This window comes from Ranitomeya variabilis, chromosome 4 (genome assembly GCF_051348905.1).
Source record: "Ranitomeya variabilis isolate aRanVar5 chromosome 4, aRanVar5.hap1, whole genome shotgun sequence".
NCBI classification, from domain to species: domain Eukaryota; kingdom Metazoa; phylum Chordata; class Amphibia; order Anura; family Dendrobatidae; genus Ranitomeya; species Ranitomeya variabilis.
Genome location: NC_135235.1, coordinates 184,182,856 through 184,202,909, shown reverse-complemented (window position 1 = coordinate 184,202,909; position 20,054 = coordinate 184,182,856). Strand labels below are relative to the sequence as shown.

At 44.7% G+C, this 20,054-nt stretch overlaps 1 protein-coding gene across 3 annotated transcripts in view; it reads right to left on the bottom strand.

The window, feature by feature from the left end:
- Positions 1–20,054, bottom strand: part of LOC143770137 (sulfotransferase 2B1-like) — a 209,770-nt gene that overhangs the window by 108,594 nt on the left and 81,122 nt on the right. For all 3 annotated transcript variants that reach the window (XM_077259459.1, XM_077259461.1, XM_077259460.1), the window contains one exon: positions 10,348–10,556. In XM_077259459.1, coding sequence (XP_077115574.1) covers positions 10,348–10,556 — 209 coding nt within the window. The remainder of the gene's footprint in view (positions 1–10,347; positions 10,557–20,054) is intronic.

Sequence of the window (20,054 nt, the reverse complement as noted above, 5' to 3'; positions counted from 1 at the left end):
CCCGGCTTGTGATTGGTTGCGTGCCGCCCATGTGACCGGGACGCAACCAATCACAGCAAGCCGTGACGTAATTTCAGGTCCTTCAGGATTTTAAAATTACGTTCCGGCGTTGTGATTGGTTGCGTCGCAGTCACATGGGCGACGCAACCAATCACAGCAAGCCGTGACGTAATTTCAGGTCCTTAAGGATTTTAAAATTACGTCCCGGCTTTGTGATTGGTTGCATCGCAGTCACATGGGAGACGCAACCAATCACAAGCCGTGACGTCACGGGAGGCTGGACACGCGCCCATTTTAAAAAGCGCGCGTGTCCAGCCTCCCGTGACGTCACGGCTTGTGATTGGTTAATGGCGGCCATGTTGCCGGGACGCGGACCAATCACAGCAAGCCATGACGTAATTTCGTCACGGCTTGCTGTGATTGGTCCGCGTCCCGGCAACATGGCGCCGTGACCAATCATAAGCCGGGACGTCACTGGAGGCTGGACACGCGCGCTTTTTAAAATGGGCGCGTGTCCAGCCTCCCGTGACGTCACGGCTTGTGATTGGTTAATGGCGGCCATGTTGCCGGGACGCGGACCAATCACAGCAAGCCGTGACGTAATTTCGTCACGGCTTGCTGTGATTGGTCCGCGTCCCGGCAACATGGCCGCCCTGACCAATCACAAGCCGGGACTTCACGTAACCAAGTAAAAGCGCGAATTTTAAACAAACAACGCTGCCGGTTCCCTCGCTGAGGTCCAGGCTGCGTCGGACAGGTGAGTATAGCGATATTTTTTATTTTAATTCTTTCTTTTACACATTTATATGGATCCCAGGGCCTGAAGGAGAGTTTCCTCTCCTTCAGACCCTGGGAACCATCAGGAATACCGTCCGATACTTGAGTCCCATTGACTTGTATTGGTATCGGGTATCGGTATCGGATTGGATCCGATACTTTGCCGGTATCGGCCGATACTTTCCGATACCGATACTTTCAAGTATCGGACGGTATCGCTCAACACTAACGTTTACACAAGCACAACTATCCCACATCTATAAATACTCGCACGGCCCCACAAGCTGTGTTAAAACACAGGAAAATTCTTATAAGATAGTATCCAGATGGTATATCTCACAAGCACAACTTCAGACCTGGCGGTTGAGCCCCCATACTAAATGTTGGAGATGCGAGTCAGAGGAAGGTGACTATTTCCACCTTTGGTGGTCATGCCCGGGAATTCGGGAATTCGTAAATTCTGGGCACTGACGGAACAAATGATACATGACATTACAGGGAAAAAGTGAAGCTGTCACCAGAAATAGCACTTCTGAAGTTTGCTGTGTGGCCCAGGTGTACACGGACCACCATTCTGGCCCAAAACATATTAGCTGCAGCCAAATTGCTAATTCCCACATACTGGAAATCTACAAATACACCAACATATCAGCAAATGCTAAAGAAAATAGATCAACTATACCATATAGCTGAATTGGTGGCTATGGTGAACCACACACAGCTCAAGTTTAAAGAGATTTGGTGCCCTTGGACCTCAGTCAGATCGAACGCTCACCTCAACAGAGATGACTGATATCTTTGTCTAGAAGTCATAATTCATGATGCCCCCCTCCCCCCCTGCACATGCCCCCTGCTTTTCCCTCTTTCTTTCTTCCTAACATTTCTACACATTTCTACCCTTTTCGTAACTGCTTTATTTCTTTCTTAAATTCTAGAATAGTAAAAGTTATTGTATATCTGGTGCACAGAGATGGATCATTTACTCTTTGTCCACATCGCTACTTTTATGTTTATTGTAGACCAACTCAAATCTTTTCAGATACACATCCTGAAGTTGGTTAAAGAGGAAACTCCATCCACTATGTCTTGTGTTATGAGATGCTCATGGATATACTTTATTCATCTCCATTGTACTACTGTTACTATATGTTTGTTACATGCATTAAAATTCAATAAAAAGATCATTGAAAAGAAAAGAGATGAGACGCCATGTTGCGTTGGGAGAGCCACTGATGTGCCTAAACATTGAAACCCCCCACAAGTGACAACATTTTGGAAAGTAGACCCTCTAAGGAACACATCTAGATGTGTTGTGAGAGCTTTGAACCCCCAAGTGTTTCACTACAGTTTATAACGCAGAGCTGTGAAAATAACAATTCTTTTTTTTTCCACAAAAATTATTTTTTAGCCCCCAGTTTTGTATTTTCCCAAGGGTAACAGGAGAAATTGGACCCCAAAAGTTGTTGTCCAATGTCCAATTGTTCATTCTCGTCTGGACTACTGCAATTCTCTTCTAATCGGTCTCCCTCTTACCAAACTTTCTCCTCTCCAATCCATCTTGAATGCTGCAGCCAGAGTCATATTTCTGTCCAGCCGCTTCACCGATGCCTCCATCTTGTGCCAGTCATTACACTGGATACCCATTCGCTACAGGGTCCAGTATAAACTCATCTCTCTCACCCACAAAGCTCTCCACAGTTCTGCACCGCCTTATATCTCCTCTCTCATATTTGTCTATCGCCCTACACGTGCCCTCTGTTCTACAAACGACCTAAGACTAGCATCCCCCATAATCCGAACCTCACACCTCCATCTCCAAGACTTCTCTCGTGCTGTGCCAGCTCTCTGGAATGCACTTCCCCAGACAATCAGACTGATACCTAGCCCCGACCTATTCAAGCGAGCTTTAAAAACCCATCTCTTCAAACAAGCCTACTACACCAACTACTCAGTAAACTAACTTTGCCCTGTTCCCTCCTTCCAAATATTACTCTGAATCTGCACCCTACTATTCATCTGTCTCCACACCCTCCATGCACACGATAACTGCACTTGATACTTGACTATTGCACTTAAACACACGGGCTGATGACCGGATCATGCAGCTTTGTATGAAAATCCCTATGTATTATAATTGCCAGACATGAAATAACAAGCACTTTTCATCTATTGTGTCCCCCCATCTCCTTGTAGATTGTAAGCTTGCGAGCAGGGACCTCACTCCTAATGTCACTGTTTAAATTGTCTTAACCTGTATTGAATTTATTGTTTGTACATGTCCCCTCTTAATTGTAAAGTGCTGCGGAATATGTTGGCGCTATATAAATAAAAATTATTATTATAAATAAAAATTATTATTATTATTAATGTGTCCTGAGTACGCTGATACTCCATATGTTGGGGTAAACCCCTGTTTGGGCGCACGGGAGAGCTCGGAAGGGAAGGAGCACTGTTTTACTTTTTCAACGCAGAATTGGCTGGAATTGAGATCGGATGCCATGTCGCGTTTGGAGAGCCCCTGATGTGCCTAAACAGCGGAAACCCCCAATTATAACTGAATCCCTAATCCAAACACATCCCTAACCCTAATCCCAATGGTAATCCTAACCACACCCCTAACCCTGACACACCCCTAACCCTAATCCCGACCCAATTCCCAACCGTAAATGTAATCCAAACCCTAACCCTAACTTTAGCCCCAACCCTAACCCTAACTTTAGCCCCAACCCTAACTGTAGCCTTAACCCTAGCCCCAACCCTAACCCTAATTCTGAGGACTATAACTTTTTTATTTTTTCTTTGATGATGCTGTATGGCAGCTCGTTTTTTGCGGGACAAGATGACGTTTTCAGCGGTACCATGTTTATTTATATCCGTCTTTTTGATCGCGTGTTATTCCACTTTTTGTTTGTCGGTATGATAATAAAGCGTTGTTTTTTGCCTTGTTGTTTTTTTGCGGTGTTCACTGAAGGGGTTAACTATTGGGACAGTATTATAGGTCGGGTCGTTACAGACATGGCGATACTAAATATGTGTACTTTTATTGTTTTTTTATTTAGATAAAGAAATGTATTTATAGAAACAATATATATATATATTTTTTTTAATTTATTTATTTTTTTTTACACATGTGAATATTTCTTTTTACACTATAACATTGCCCCGGGGGGGGGCATCATGTTATAGTGTAAGATCACTGATCTGACAGTTTGCACAGCACTCTGTCAGATCGGCGATCTGACGTGCACAGCTCCTCCAGGCTTTCCGGCGCCTGCTCTGAGCAGGCGCTGTGAAGTCACCTCCCTCCCTCCTCGGATGCCTTGGCCATTTTGGATCCAGACCTCCTGCAGGGAGGAGGAGGTAAGAGACCCTCGGAGCAACGCGATCACATCGTGTTGCTCCGGGGGTCTCAGGGAAGAACGCAGAGAGCCCCCTCCCTGCGCAATGCTTCCCTATACCGCCGGAACACTGAGATTATGTTTGATCGCAGTGTGCCAGGGGTTAATGTCCGTGACCGCTCCTGGCACATAGTGGCGGATGTCAGCTGCGATAGTCAGCTGACACCCGGCCGCGATCGGTCAGAAAGGGGTTAAACTGCATTTGGCCTACTTGTTTGGTTGGGCCTACTAACGGTGTCTGCCACTCCTTGCTATTCTCCTCCACTGAACAAAGCTGAGCCGCCACTTTACTCCTGTTTCAAACATTAAACTGCATTTGGCCTACTTGTTTGGTTGGGCCTACTAACTATGTCTGCCACTCATTACAGTTTTCCTCCACTGAACAAAGCAATGCCACCTGTGTACTCTTGAAACCAATTTTGAACTGCATTGAGCCTACTTTTTTATTTTAGGCCTACTCCCTGTGTCTGTCTGCGCCACTCCTTACAATTGTCCTCCGCTGAACAAAGGTATGCCGCCTGTGTACTCCTGTAACCAAATTTGAACTGCATTGAGCCTACTTTTTTATTTTAGGCCTACTACCTGTGTCTGTCTGCACCACTCCTTACAATTGTCCTCCGCTGAACAAAGCTATGCCGCCTGTGTACTCCTGTAACCAAATTTGAACTGCATTGAGCCTACTTTTTTATTTTAGGCCTACTACATGTGTCTGTCTGCACCAATCCTTACAATTGTCCTCCGCTGAACAAAGCTATGCTACCTGTGTACTCCTGTAACCAATTTGAACTGCATTGAGCCTACTTTTTTATTTTAGGCCTACTACCTGTGTCTGTCTGCACCACTCTTTACAATTGTCCTCCGCTGAGCAAAGCTATGCTACCTGTGTACTCTTGTAACCAATTTTGAACTGCATTGAGCCTAATTTTTTATTTTAGGCCTATAACCTGTGTGTGTCTGAGCCACTTCTTACAATTTTCCTCCACTGAACAAAGCTATGCCGCCTGTGCACTCCTGTTAAAAGTTTTGAACAGCATTTAGCCTACTAACTTTATTGGGCCTACTAGTTGTCAGCCTCTCATTACAGTTGTCCTCCGCTGAATAAAGCTATGCCACCTGTTTAGTCCTGTTACCAGTTTTGAACTGCATTTAGCCTACTTTATTATTTGGGCATATATCTGTGTTTCCTCGTCATCCTGCCCATTGCCCAGCCACTGCTAGATGAGTCTGCTGGTACATTGACCCAGACCACTACATTCCCCTTGCACTACACAGCCAGAATCTGACCCTGCTGAAAGTCAAGTTCCCCTTCCCGCATACTATATGCAGCGCCCCAGAGTCCTGGTCATTGCAGTGATGTCGCTCTGCCACTAAGGGGAGTGATGTTGCGTCTGATTGCACTAAAGGAGTTCACCTGACCAGGTAACACACACACTGCACCTCACACTCCGGCCACCAGGGGGAGTGGTTCTAGCTAGTAGGCCACTCCTCACACTCTGGTAAAACTGGGGGTCGACAGGAAGTCAGGGAGAACGTAGCTGGGAAGAGCTAGAGAGAGGACCTGTCAGGGGTGGGATCCTGGCAGAGTCCTAAAAAGAGACAAGATCGTTACGGAGTTGTGCCTGTGCCTTACAGCGGCAGACTCCTAAGAGAGGACAAGAAGCGAGGTTTATTGTGGAGAAGTGAGGAAAGGAAATACAGCAAAAAGGAGGCAATACCAGAAGGAGTCGTGCCCCAAGATCAGCAACATCCTTCTGAGGCACGTAGCCGGTGGCCGGAACACCGAGAAAGTAAGAGACTCCACGCATTACTTTAGACTATGGCCGGGCAGTTAACCATAGGTTGGCTGTCTCACCATACACCTAACGAAGACAACGGAGGCAAACTGTGGGAGAGGGGCATCTCTAGGGTCTCTATAAAAGAGCTCCAGGCCTACCCCATCATACGGGTGCGTCCCATCCATACCATCTGGGGGACGGAGAAAGAGAGAGAGAAAGACCAGAAATTTACACGACAGTTGTGAGGACTATCCCGTGGTGCTCAGAAGGGAAGTACTACAACACACAGGCGCTAGAAGGTAGACACTGATTTCCACCTGCAAAGGGAACTCTGGATGTGCCTTCGGACCGGCAGGTCTCAGCCAGCCCTGTTAACAGTACTCTGGATTGAGGACCCTGAAGCCTCCAGTAAAGAGGTAAAGAGACTGCAACCCTGTGTCCTCATTATTCATAGCGACCTGCACCACGCACCACCACTTACAACTGTCATTGGACGCCCCTTAGCAGGGTCACGGACCAGGTCTAGCCACTGTGACAACTCCAGAACTGAGACAGAGAAGCCCGGTATCGAGTACCCCGCAGCCCTGCATCTGGGGGCGCTCCATATGCCACCTTACACAGGGACAAAGAGGAAGGTGCAGATGAAAGTGCAGGTTCCTTCATCAGGTGGGGGGCATACTCGTTGGCGACATCACTGGCACAGGGCCCCTCATAGTACGCAAAAGTGTCTCTGCCGGTGGGAGGCGCCCCCGCCGTCAAACATACTGCCGTACTTTGAGGGGCCTTGTGCCAGTGCCAATGTTAACGAGTGGGCCCCCCTGCTTGCTCAGGATCACAGCACTTGCAAAGTTTAAATACTTACCTCTCCCTGCTCCACCACCGTGACGTAGTCCGCGTTTCCTGGGCCCATGAAAATCTTGAGCCAGCCCTACCCTCCCACAACTTTAGCAAAATGACCACCAGTTTTCAATGCCTAACTATTATTATAAAGTAAATTAAGATTGACAAGCTTCAGTAATAAGAATTGATGCTTTTGGCATTAAAATGGGCACTGTAGGTGCTTTCCTGTCCTCCACTCACTGCCGAATTTGATTCCCCATTGACTTGCATTGGGTTTCGGTCGGCCCCCGACTTTCGCAATAATCGGCCGATTTCACCCGACCCGACTTTTGAGAAAGTCGGGTTTCGCGAAACCCGACTCGATCCTAAAAAAGTAAAAGTTGTTCAACTCTACTCTTCATCAATCTGGCTCCAACTTTCTCTGATTGCTTTTGCCAGATCAGCTTTGCAGGTTGGAGCCTTGTCATGGACCATTTTTTTCAACTTCCACCAAAGATTTTCAATTGGATTGAGATCCGGACTATTTGCAGGCAATGACATTGACTTTATGTATATTTTTTAAAGGAATGTTTTCCCAGTTTTTGCTCTATGGCAGGATGCATTATCATCTTGAAAAATGATTTTATCCCAAACATCCTTTCAATTGATGGGATAAGAAAAGTGTCCAAAATATCAACATAAACGTGTGCATTTATTGAAGATGTAATGACAGCCATCTCCGCAGTGCCTTTACCTGACATGCAGCCCCGTAATCACCAATGATTGTGGAAATTTGCATGTTCTCTCCAGGCAGTCATCTTTATAAATCTCATTGGAACGTCACCAAACAAAAGTTCCAGCATCATCACCTTGCCCAATGCAGATTCGCGATTCATCACTGAATATGACTTTCATCTGGTCATCCACAGTCCATGATTGCTTTTCCTTAGCCCATTGTAACCTTGTTTTTTTTCTGTTTAGGTTTTAATGATGGCTTTCGTTTAGCTTTTCTGTATGTAAATCCCATTTTCTTTAGGCGGTTTCTTACAGTTTGGTCACAGACGTTGACTCCAGTTTCCCCCCATTCGTTCCTCATTTGTTTTGTTGTGCATTTCCTGTTTTGGAGACATATTGCTTTAAGTTTCCGGTCTTGACGCTTTGATGTCTTCCTTGGTCTATCAGTATGTTTGCCTTTAACCACCTTCCCATCTTGTTTGTATTTGATCCAGATTTTAGACACAGCTGACTGTGAACAACCAACATATTTTGCAACATTGCATGATGATTTACCCTCTTTTAATCTAATATATAATTGTCTAAGGGTCGCTTCCGTCTGTGTGTCTGTCCTTCTGTCTGTCTGTCTGTCATGGATATTCATTGCTCGCGACCTCTGTCTGTCATGGAAATCCAAGATCTAATGTTAAAAATAATAAAAAAAATAAAACATCGTTATATACTCACCGTCCGTCGGCCCCCGCATCCAAAACAGGCCTTTCCCGCTCCTCGTGACGCTTCGGTGACCGCTCCATGCATTGCGATCTCGCGAGATGATGACATAGCGGTCTCGCGAGACCACTACATCATCATCTCGCAAGACCGCAATGCACTCTTGAGACCAGAGTGCGCAAGGAGCATCGGTAACCGCTTCGCCTGGATCCGGGGACCAACGGAAGGTGAGTATATAACTATTTTTCATTTTAACTATTTTTTTAACAGTGATATGATACCCACATTTCTGTGTACTACATGGGCTGTGCAATATGCTACATGGCTGTGCAATATACTACGTGGGCTGTGCAATATACTACGTGGCTGTGCAATATACTACGTGGGCTGGGCAATATACTATGTGGGCTGGGAAATATACTACGTGGGCTGTGCATTATACTACGTGTGCTGTGCAATATACTACGTGGCTGTGCAATACACTATGTGGGCTGTGCAATATCCTATGTGGGCTGTGCAATATACTACGTGGCTGTGCAATACACTACGTGGGCTGTGCAATATACTATGTGGGCTGTGCGATATACTATGTGGGCTGTGTGATATACTGCGTGGGCTGTGCAATATACTGCATGGGCTGTGCAATATACTGCATGGGCTGTGCAATCTACTGTGTGGGCTGTGCAATATACTGCGTGGGCTGTGCTATATACTGCATGGGCTGTGCGATATACTGCATGGGCTGTGCCATATACAACATGGACTGTGCAATATACTGCGTGGGCTGTGCAATACACTGCGTGGGCTGTGCAATATACTGCGTGGGCTGTGCTACATACTGCGTGGGCTGTTCAATATACTACGTGGCCTGTGATATATACTACGTGGGCTGTGCAATATTCTATGTGGACTGTGCAATGTACTACGTGGGCTGTGCAATGTACTACGTGGGCTGTGCAATGTACTACATGGGCTGTGCAATATACTACGTGGCCTGTGCAATATACTACATGGGCTGTACAATATGCTACGTGGGCTGTGCAATATACTACATGGCTGTGCTATATACTACGTGGGCTGTGTTATACACTACGTGGGCTTCATTATACACTATGTGGCCTGTGTTATATACTGCGTGTTTGGGCTGTTATATACTACGTGGCTGTTTTATATGCTATGAGGGCTGTTATACACTCCGTGGGCTGTGCTATATACTATGTGGCTGTGCTATATACTATGTGGCTGTGCTATATACTCAGTGGGCTGTGTTATATACTACGTGGCTGTGCTATATACTCCATGGGCTGTGCTATATACTCCGTGGGCTGTGCTATATACTCCGTGGGCTGAGCTATATACTACATGGCTGTGCTATATAGTACGTGGCTGTGCTATATACTACGTGGCTGTGCTATATACTACGTGGCCGGCCGCGAACAATCAGCGACAGGCGCAGTCAGACGAACCCTGTGTATTCAACGTATATTCTAAAATCTTCATAAATAAACTACATACATATTCTAGAATACCCAATGCGTTAGAATCGGGCTACCATCTAGTAGTTTTATAATCCTCTTCTTTGTTTCAATTGACATCGCTCGTGTTGGAGCCTTGATTCATGTCAGTCCACTTGGTGCAGCAGATCTCCAAGGTGTGATCACTCCTTTTTAGAAATGACTTTTTAGATACAGACTAACGAGCAGATCTAATTTGATGCAGGTGTTAGTTTTGGGAATGAAAATTTACAGGGTGGTTCCCTAATTGTTTTCTCAGAATTGAGTGATTTCATAATTTTCCCCCTATGCTTGGTTAAAAAAAGTAACCATTACTGACTACCACATTTTTTGTTCTTAATTTCTTTTAGTGTTTCTTAAAGCTAGAAAGTTGCCCTTTGAAATTACTTTAGTTTTGTGCCATGTCTGTAAACTGTTTTTTTCTACAAAATAAAACAACTGAATGAACATCCTCCAAGGCCGATGATTCCATAATTTTATTCCAGGGGTTGTAGTAATGCTTTCTGTCCCTTACACCTCCTCCCTGCCCTCCCACTTTGTACCCGTTATTAATCACATATGGATAATCCTTACACATGGCTCATGGTTTTACAAAATAAAGCATTATATTTTACTTACTTTTGCCTTCGATTCAAAAAAAGATTTTGCAAAAATGTGCTGTGGTAGGTGGGAAGATAATATTCTTGGAGAATCCATTTTTTTAATTATTTCTGTAAATACACTTGCTTCATACCATGGTGATCTGTTGTAGCTAGGCACAATGCTGCTTTTTACAACATCTCCTTTGTGTTTAATTAAATTTAAGATTTCTATCATCCAGGTAGAACCTGCAAGAAATAAAAGTTACACATTTTGCTATATATTTTTTTACTTGGGTAACATATATGTTTCTTCATATTTGGAAAGCTACTGAGTACATGGATTTAATGGGAAGCAATAATAAGAAAATGAACAATTTTTATACCATCTTTTTTTAGCTAAAAGTATTTTGTAAATAGTTTTTACAGTTTTCTTTTAACATATCAAAATCTGTATTAAAATAAAAATAGAAATTTAGCAAAGTGGCAATTTTCATATGGGCCTCCGGGGTTTTCTTAAAATCTGCCTTTTTTTAGGACTATAAGATGCACTTTTTGCCTCCCAAAATTTGGAGGAAAATGGGGGGGGGTCTTATAGTCCAGATGTTGCTGTGGATGGGGTGGAGTTAGGTGGGGTGGGGGAGGGTCAGCAGCAGACAAGTGCGTCACAAGAGGCGGGAGCCGGCTGATGCAGCTAACGCCTGTGCCCGCTGCTAAAGAAAATTAATATTCACTGTTCCCCATTCCCATAATCCCTCCCACCTCTGTGCAGTGAATCTGAGAGGTGAGATGGACAATGGGTGTAGTGAGCAATGAATATTAATTTCTCTTTAATTGCAGGCACAGTGCTAGCCGCAGCCCCGGCTCCTGCAGCTGCTGGGCAATCACTTGTGCCCACTATTACAGAGAATTAATATTTACTGCTCTCCACTCTCATGGGTGTGGGGAGCAGTGAATATTCATTAATCTTTAATATCAGGCACAGTAGCAGAAGCCACCAGCTTCCTGCAGTGGCTTGGCGATCACATGTGAACGCTACTAAAGAGAATGAATATTCACTGCTCTCCACGTCTGTGGTAGTGGAGACCAGTGAATATTCATTCTCTTTAGTAGCAGGCACATGTAATCACCTGGCAGCTGCAGGAGCCGGCAGCTGCGACTAACACTGTACCTGCTATTACATATCAATGAATATTCACTGCCCCACATGCCCATAATCCTGGGCTTTGGGAGCAGTACGTATTTTGGCAGCTGTACTCTGCTTAAAGGCAGAGTATGATGTCACTGCCATGTGCTGCTTCCAAGCATAAAACAGATGCTGCCATCATAACAGGATGCTGCTAGGGAGCACAGGGAAGGTAAGTAGAATGGTATATACTTTTCAGGATGGGCATGAGGGGGCCATGCATACAAGGATGGGGAGGAGGAGGTCATGCATATCAGGATGTAGATGAGGAGGCCATGCATACCATGATGAGGATGATGGGGCCATGCATACCAGGATGAGATGAGGGTGCCATGCATACCAGGATGGGTATGAGGGGGCTATGCATACCAGGATGGGGATGAGGGGACAATATATACCAAGATGGAGATGAGGGGGCCATGCATACCAGGATGAGGATGGCTCCCTGGCCCTGTATGCCAGGATAGGGATGAGGGGCCATGCATACCAGACTGGGGATTAGGAGACAATATATACCCGGACGGTGATGAGGGGGCCATGTATACCTAGATTGGAGACATATACACCACCAGGGTGGTGGATATTAGTACAGAATTGACCATATTTTTTGTTTACATTTTTTTCTATTTTACTCCTCTAAAACTTAGGTGCATCTTATGGTCCAGTGCATCTTATAGTCCGAAAAATATGGAAAGTTATGTTCTGCTGTATCAGAAAATTCATGTGGACATTAGTAGCAAATAGCAGACTGTTGATATATTTTGTATCAAATCATTTGTATGTTCTCCCTGTGTTTGTGTGGGTTTCCTCCAAGGTATCCGTTCTCCTCCCATATCCCAAAAGACATAATGATAGGTAGATTAGATTGTGAGCCCCAAACGGGACAGTGATAATGATGTCTGTAAAGTGCTGCGCTAAATAATCAAAGAATAATAAATCAAAAATCATCTATTGAGTGTGTGTAAAAGTAATTATGAAAAGAGGGGAAGCAGGATCAGCTATGTCAGCAGCTATTGCCAATACTGAACCCTGTGTTACTAGCTATATATGAGGTGTATCCCTTCGATCTTTCCTTTGGTAATAAGGATTCTGCTGAAAACTCTTCCTTAAAGTGAATCTGTCAGCAGGATTGTGCACATACAGGTCAGGTCGGCCCCGTTATACTCATTAAAATTATACTTTGGTTGATGAAAACCATCTTGTTGTTCTCTAATCTTTATTTTAAGTTTTTAGTTAATGATATACCCGTGCCCCAGGTTGGGCCTGGAGGGAATGGTCTTTATGTGTTGTACTGATTAGATATTCATAAATTCATAGGTATTCTGACAGGTCATTGATCCCATAGTGACCTGCCCCCTAGTTTGCATAATGAATATCTTTACATACTTAAAAAAAAAACTTCTGCAGGCAAGTGCCAGCCGTGGCGCCTGCTCTGCAGCATAATCACATGTTTCATGTGCCAGCAATACCTGTTCTTCATGTTATTCAGCTAGGAGAAAAAAAATCAATTGGAGAATGGTGCCCGCCGCACCTGCACAGTAGCATATATCAGTGTATATAGCTGTGATCCTATAGCTGCTACTGTGCATGCTCTGGCAGGCCATGTTACTAGAAATGAAAAAAATTCCTCCTCCCCCGCACCTGTGCAGGAGCAGCTCGGAGATAGCCGAGAGCTGCTACTGCGCAGGTGCTGGTGACGCCATCTTGGAGGTCTTGGAGGAGAATTTTTTTTTTCACCTCCAGAATGCTCAGTGTCTCTCTGTGAATTCCTATTACTTATGTGATGGCAGTACCGTCAGACAGGTCATCCTGCGGTTTCACAGCCAGTGAACTCACTTCACCTTTCTGACATCAGCACGAGCGCTGTGAGAAAGTTTCCCACTTCGTACGCACTGATGTCACATAGGTGAAATGAGTTCATTGGCTGTTAACTCTCGGCCCCTGTCTTACGGCACCGTGAGCAGGAGAACGTTCTCACTCTCACAGTGCCCTTAGACAGGGAATAGAAGTTCACAGAGAGACAATGAGCACACGGTGCTCAGTGTCTGCTGGATGACAGGCTGCATGGTCGCATCATGCAATCATGCAGCCTGCCATCTAGATGTAGCAGAGCTAGACCCATCGTGGGACAAATGGTATAGCAGCATCTCTGCGGAAAGGTGAGGAATATTGTTGTTCATTTTTTTAACTCTTTTGCAGACGGAAATGGCATCGTTGCAATGGGCGAGGTTGTAAGTATTGGTTAATTAAGATTTACTAAAGGACTATGTCATTATTTCAATTAAATGATGTTTTTCTGTGTGTGTGTGTTTTTATACAATATGACTAACGGGTTAATATTTGATCCATCTTATTGACGCCTCTCCATTAGTAACCTTGGGGCTTGATGTCACCTGACAATACAAAAGGTGACATCAACCCCTCAACTATCTACCCACTTGCCACCGGTATAGGGCATGTGTGAAGAGTGAGGTTAAGTGTTAGAATTGGAACACCTTGGAGATGCGCCTTATCAGGGGCGACTGAGAGCTGATGTTTTTAGCCAGGGGGGCAGTATCCATGGCCCCTTCCTAGGCTATTAATATCAGCCTGCAGCTGTCTGCATAGCCTTTGCAGGTTATCAATTATAGGGGACCCCATGTCTTTTTTTGAGGGAGGATCCCCCATTTTAATAGCCAGTAAAGGCTAATTATACAGATGTGAGCTGCTATTAATAGCCTGGGAAGCTCCATGGGTATTACCCCCTTCCCAGGCTATAAACATCTGCTACTAGCCATTGGCTTTCCCTCTGCTGGTTAACAAAATTATGCAGGAGCCCACACCATTTTTTTCAGAAAAAAAATGATCTTTTTTAATAATTAAATACATGTGCAGTAATTTGCACATACACTGTACTAATTGTATTTGCCACTGACATCTATATTTACAGCTCTAGCAAAAATTAAGAGACCACTGCAAAACTTTCAGTTTGTCTGATTTTTCTCTTTATAGGTATTTTTTTGAGTAAAATGTAAATTGTTCTTTTATTCTATAAACTACTGACAACATGTCTCCGAAGTTTCAAGCAATAAATTATGTATTTATTTTCTGAAAATGAGAAATGGTCAAACTTGCAGACCTCAAATAATGCAAAGAAAACAAGTTCATAATCATTTAGAAACAACAATACTAATGTTTTAACTCAGGAAGAGAATATTTTGTGGAATAACCATGATTTTCATTCACAGCTTTAATGCGTCTTGGCATGCCTTCCACCAGTCTTTCACACTGCTTTTGGGTGACCTTATGCCACTCCTGGCACAAAAATGTAAGCAGTTCTTTTTTGTTTGATGCTTGTGAGTATCCATCTTCCTCTTGGTTACATTCCAAAGGTTTTCAGTGGGGTTCAGGTCTGAAGATGACAGGGATTTGATGTGGTGGTTCTTCATCCACACCTTGATTGACCTAGTTGTGTGGCATTGCACATTGTCCTGCTGGAAAAACCAGTCCTCAGAGTTGGGGAACATTGCCTGAGCAGAAGGAATCAACTGTTTTTCCAGGATAACCTTGTATGCGGCTTGATTCATAAGTCCTTCGCAAATAACAACCTGCCCAATTCCAGCCTTGCTGAAGCATCCCGAGATGATCACCGATACTCCACTAAATTTCACAGTGGGTGCAAGACACTGTGGCTTGTCCACTTCTCCAGGTCTCCGTCTAACCATTTGACGATCAGGTGTTGATCTGGGGATGCTTATTTAAAAATAATAATAATAATTTTATTTCTATAGTGCCAACATACTCCGCAGCACGTTGCATTTTAGAGGGACTTGTACAGACAATAGACATATAGACATTACAGCATAACAATAAACACATAGATCAAAACAGATACCAAGAGGAATGAGGGCCCTGCTCACAAGCTTACAATCTATAAGGAAAAAGGGGAGACACGAAAGGTGGATAGTAACAATTGCTTTCATTCTTTGGACCAGCCATGGTGTAAGAAATCGGGTGTTCATGTAATGCTGCATGAACCTGTTATCAGCCTAAGTATGTAACAATACAGACACAGAGGGCTATTAAATGTCTAAAACATGTGAGAACATGATACGAAGAACCCGGTTGTGGTAAAAATTTTGAATTGGCAACACAGGGAGAGTGTTATGCTCGCGCCCAGACTGGTTGGAGCGAGCGTGCAGGTGTGTGACCCCATTGTGCCACAAACCAGATTATCCTGGAAGGGGCGTGACTAAGTAGTTCCTTGGGGTTCGCTGGAGCCTCTGATGGTGAGGTCAGGCTTGTGCTGCAGGAATCTACCAGGTACCACTCCAGGGTGGTGTCTGGCTGTGGCTGCTGATCCCATTGAGGGACAGAGCACAGGCAGGCAGGCATGGCTGTGACACTGGCAGGAGGACGGGTACGGCTGAGACACTGGCAGGCAGGTGGGCACGGCTGGCGCTCTGGAAGACAGGCGGGCACAGCTGGGATACTGGTAGGCAGACGGGCATGGCTGGCACTCTGGCTGGACAGGCAGACAGGGCTGGTACACTGGCAGGGCTAGTAGGAACCGGTATACAGGCAGGTATGTAGAAACAGGTAGGAAATTGTTCAGACAGGAGGGTATTTGAGAACAGGTAGGGATCTGTTCAGACAGTTGCAGAATAGAGGTAGAGCAAGACCGCAAGAGCGGATGCAAAGCAGAACCACAGGAGACGGGGCTAAGAGCAGAAACATAGGAGGCGGAGCCAAGAGCAGAGATGTAAATAGCGGAGCAAGGCAGAACCGCGAGGAGTGGAGCTGCAGAGAGAGAGAAGAGAGAGAGCAGAGTGGAGCTGCAGAGCCAGGAGCAGAGCAAAGCCACAGAGTGCAGAGTCGGGAGCAGAGCAAAGCCACAGAGTGCAGTGCAGAGCAAAGCCACATAGTGCGGAGCCGAGAGCAGAGCAAAGCTAGAGGGTAAAGAGCAAAGAGCAGAACAAGGTCATAGAGCCACAGGTTGTGGTAAGCAGAGCAAAGAGGCGAAGAGCCACAGGAGTATGCACAGCAGAGAAAGGAAGCACCTGACACAAACAAGTATAGATTAGGACTGAGTTAAGAGAAGATTAAGGACAGGGACAAGATCTGGGATACCAGAATAAGACACAATACAGACAAAGAAGGACACGGAAAGAAATACTAAACCCAGACACAAGCCTGAGTATGCAGCACTCAGGGAGGAAGAAACATAGTAGTCGCAGAACAAAGATACAAACTAGGGTACGACGCCCCACTGGGTGGCAGACATGGAAGTAACATAGAAGGGAACTGGCACCTCAGCAGGGACACACTGACTGAGGAAGTAAGTTGCACAGACTTCCTCCAATGGGAAGTACATGAGGCCTCATGGCAATTAGCAGCGGACACCTTAAGAAGGTGCACACAGTCTCAATAAGAATCAGGAGTTGCCGACGCCGCCCCCTATGCACACAGCCTGGAAGCATGCACAGAGCAGTAAAGAGGCATGAAGCACACAGCATGGCCCAGAGCAGAGAGTAAGTAAATGTGTAAGGCAGGTGGGGGATGGGAGGCCATGCAGTGATGCTGGCAGGATTGCTACAGATAGTTAGATTAATATGTTGAGGTGGTAGGCCAGTCTGAAAAAATGCGTTTTAAGTGCACGCCTAAAACTTTTGGTATTGGGGATTCGAATTAACCTGGGTAGTGCATTCCAAAAAATTGGCGCAGCACATGAAAAGTCTTGGAGACCAGAGTGGGAAGTTCTGATTTTTGAGGATATTAACCTCAGGTCATTAGCAGAACAGAGGGCACAAGTAGGGTGGTTGACCGTGACGAGGGAGGAGATGTAGGGTGGTGCTGAGCCATGAACTGCTTTGTGGGTGAGGGTAATAAGTTTATGCTGAATTCTGGAGTGGATGTGTAACCAGTGTAATGACTAACACAAGGTAGAGGCATCAGTGTAACGGTTGATGAGGAATATGATCCTTGCTGCAGCATTCAAGACAGATTGGAGAGGGGAGAGTTTGGTAAGAGGGAGACTGATTAGTAGAGAGTTACAATAGTCTAGACGAGAATGAATAAGAGAAACAGTAAGAGTTTTTGCAGAGTTGAAAGTAAGAAAGGGTTGAATTGTAGAAATGTTTTTGAGGTGCAGATAATAAGAGTGAGCCAGTGATCGGATGTGGGGGGTGAATGAAAGCTCAGAATCAAGTATGACCCCAAGACAGCGAGCAAGTTGTTGGGGAGTAATGGTAGAACCACACACAGAAATGGCAATGTCGGGCACAGGCAGGTTAGTAGAGGAAGGAAACACAAGGAGTTCACTTTTTGGCAGGTTCTGTTTCAGATGGAAGGAGGACATGATGTTGAAGACAGCAGTAAGACAATCACTAGTGTTTTCTAAAAAGGCAGGCTTGATGACTGATTGTTTGTCCAATAGGGGCAGTATACAAAGAGAAGAGGAGGGGGTCCAGGACTGATCCTTGAGGAACCCCAACAGTAAGAGGAAGATGAGAGAAGGAGCATTCAAAACATACAGTGAAGGAGCCATCAGAGAGCTAGCAGGAGAAGCAGGAGAGAACGGTGTCCATGAGGTCAATGGAGCAGAGCATAGTGAGAAGGAGCTGATGATCCATAGTGTTGAATCTTGCAGAGAGATCCAGGAGAATTAGCATGGAGTATTGACCATTAGATTTAGCTGTTTGTAGATCATTAGAGACTTTACTGAGGGCAATTTGGGTTGAGTAGGGGATGAAAAGTGTCAAAGAGACGTTTAGGATTATTGGATAATGATGTGATTAAGGTGTTGAAATAGTTTTGTTTTGAGAGGTGAAGGGCAGTGTTGTATATTTAAGCATAAACTTATAATGGATAAAATCTTCAGAAAGATTGGATTTCACAGATGTTCGGCTCACCTGGAGCACCGATGCAGGAAACGTGTTCGCAGTGTGTGCCAGGGTTGTCGCCTTCTGTGACGAGTTCTTCTATGTATAGGAGGTGAAGTTTCATCCAGGGCATTTTGCAGTGTTTCATTATAATGCTTCAGTGCAGAATCATGACATGAGAGGGAGTAGATAAGGGCCAATGATGACTACAAGTTCTTCATAAGTTTGTGTGTGTTAATGGCCTGTATGTTTCAATAAGTGTGGAATGTGGGGGTGACCTGAGTGGAATGGCAGTTTTTGATAGAGAATGAAAGAAGTTTGTGGTCAGAGAGAGAGATAGGGGAGTTTGTAAAATCATACACTGAGAAAAGCCAGGAGAAGACCAAGTCAAGGGATTTTCTGTCTTCATGCATTAAAGTTAGTAAGCTGCGAAAGGCTGAAAGAGAAGGTTAGAGATAAAAGGTGAGTAGCAGTTGGGGAGAGGGGGAAAGCAATGGGGATGTTGAAGTCTCCCATGATGAGGGTGGGGATGTCACACAAAAGAAAATGTGGGAGTCAGGTGGTAAAGTGATCCAGGAACTTATGGGAGGCTCCCAGAAAATGATACACCACTGCCACTCGTATGGAGAAGGGATGTAGAGTCTGACAGCATGGACCTCAAAAGAAGGGTACTTGAGGGATAACCTGAAATGTACATTTGGGTGATAGGAGCAGGCCAACACCTCCACCTGCACTGTTGTCCGATCTTGGGGTATGAGAGAAATGTAGTCCACCATAGGATAGAGCAGCAGCAGTGGTGGTGCCTGACTTCTGGATCCAGGTTTCAGTAAAAGCCAGAAGGTTAAGAGAATCAGAAAGGAAGAAGTCATGGATGAAGGAGAGTTTATTAGACACTGAGCGAGAATTCCAAAGGGCACAATTAAACAAAACAGAAGGCATGCAGGGAATATTAATTTCTGAGTGTGGCAATGGAGGGGTTTGACTTACTATAATATGAGAGGCCGGGGTTGGGAGAGATATCTAGTATGCCTGGCAGAAGGAGGAAAGAAAGAGCTAACAGATGGTTTAGTGATTTGTGAGAGTTTCTCTTGTGTTGGATGCTGGGACTGAAAGGATCTGTGCAAATTAGCAATGTGAAAATGAAAAGAGTGTGAGTGCTATAGATAGGACAAAAGAGGACTGACGGGCTGATATGGATGGAGTATAAAGAGTTAATGCAGCAGCCAGGATATGCATATGGTGAATATTTGTTGCAATCCAAATGTACTGGGAATAGGTTTGTTTAAGTGTCTTACCTCTCTCCTGCACTGTCTAACTGCCATGAGTAACTGCAAGGTACTTTGAAAAATGTACTTAGAATAAATGTACATATATGCCACCCCCCAAAAAACACAGTAGTTTTATAATAAATGGCTTCACCCAACCACTAACCATGAGCGGAGAAAAAGTTTTGGTGTTATCATTCATATTCTCTGAAAAAAAGGCCAAGAAAGCAAAAATTCTGCTGGTGTATGTAAACTTTTGAGCACAACTGTATATCTATTCTATTTTAACCTGTTCCTCTGTGATTTTACAGTACACCACCGATGAAATATATGTGTGTGTCACTGACATCTATATATCTATGTATTCTATGTATATACTGTACATCTATTCTATCTATTCCATTGTAACCTGTCAATGTAGTTTTACTGTACCTGG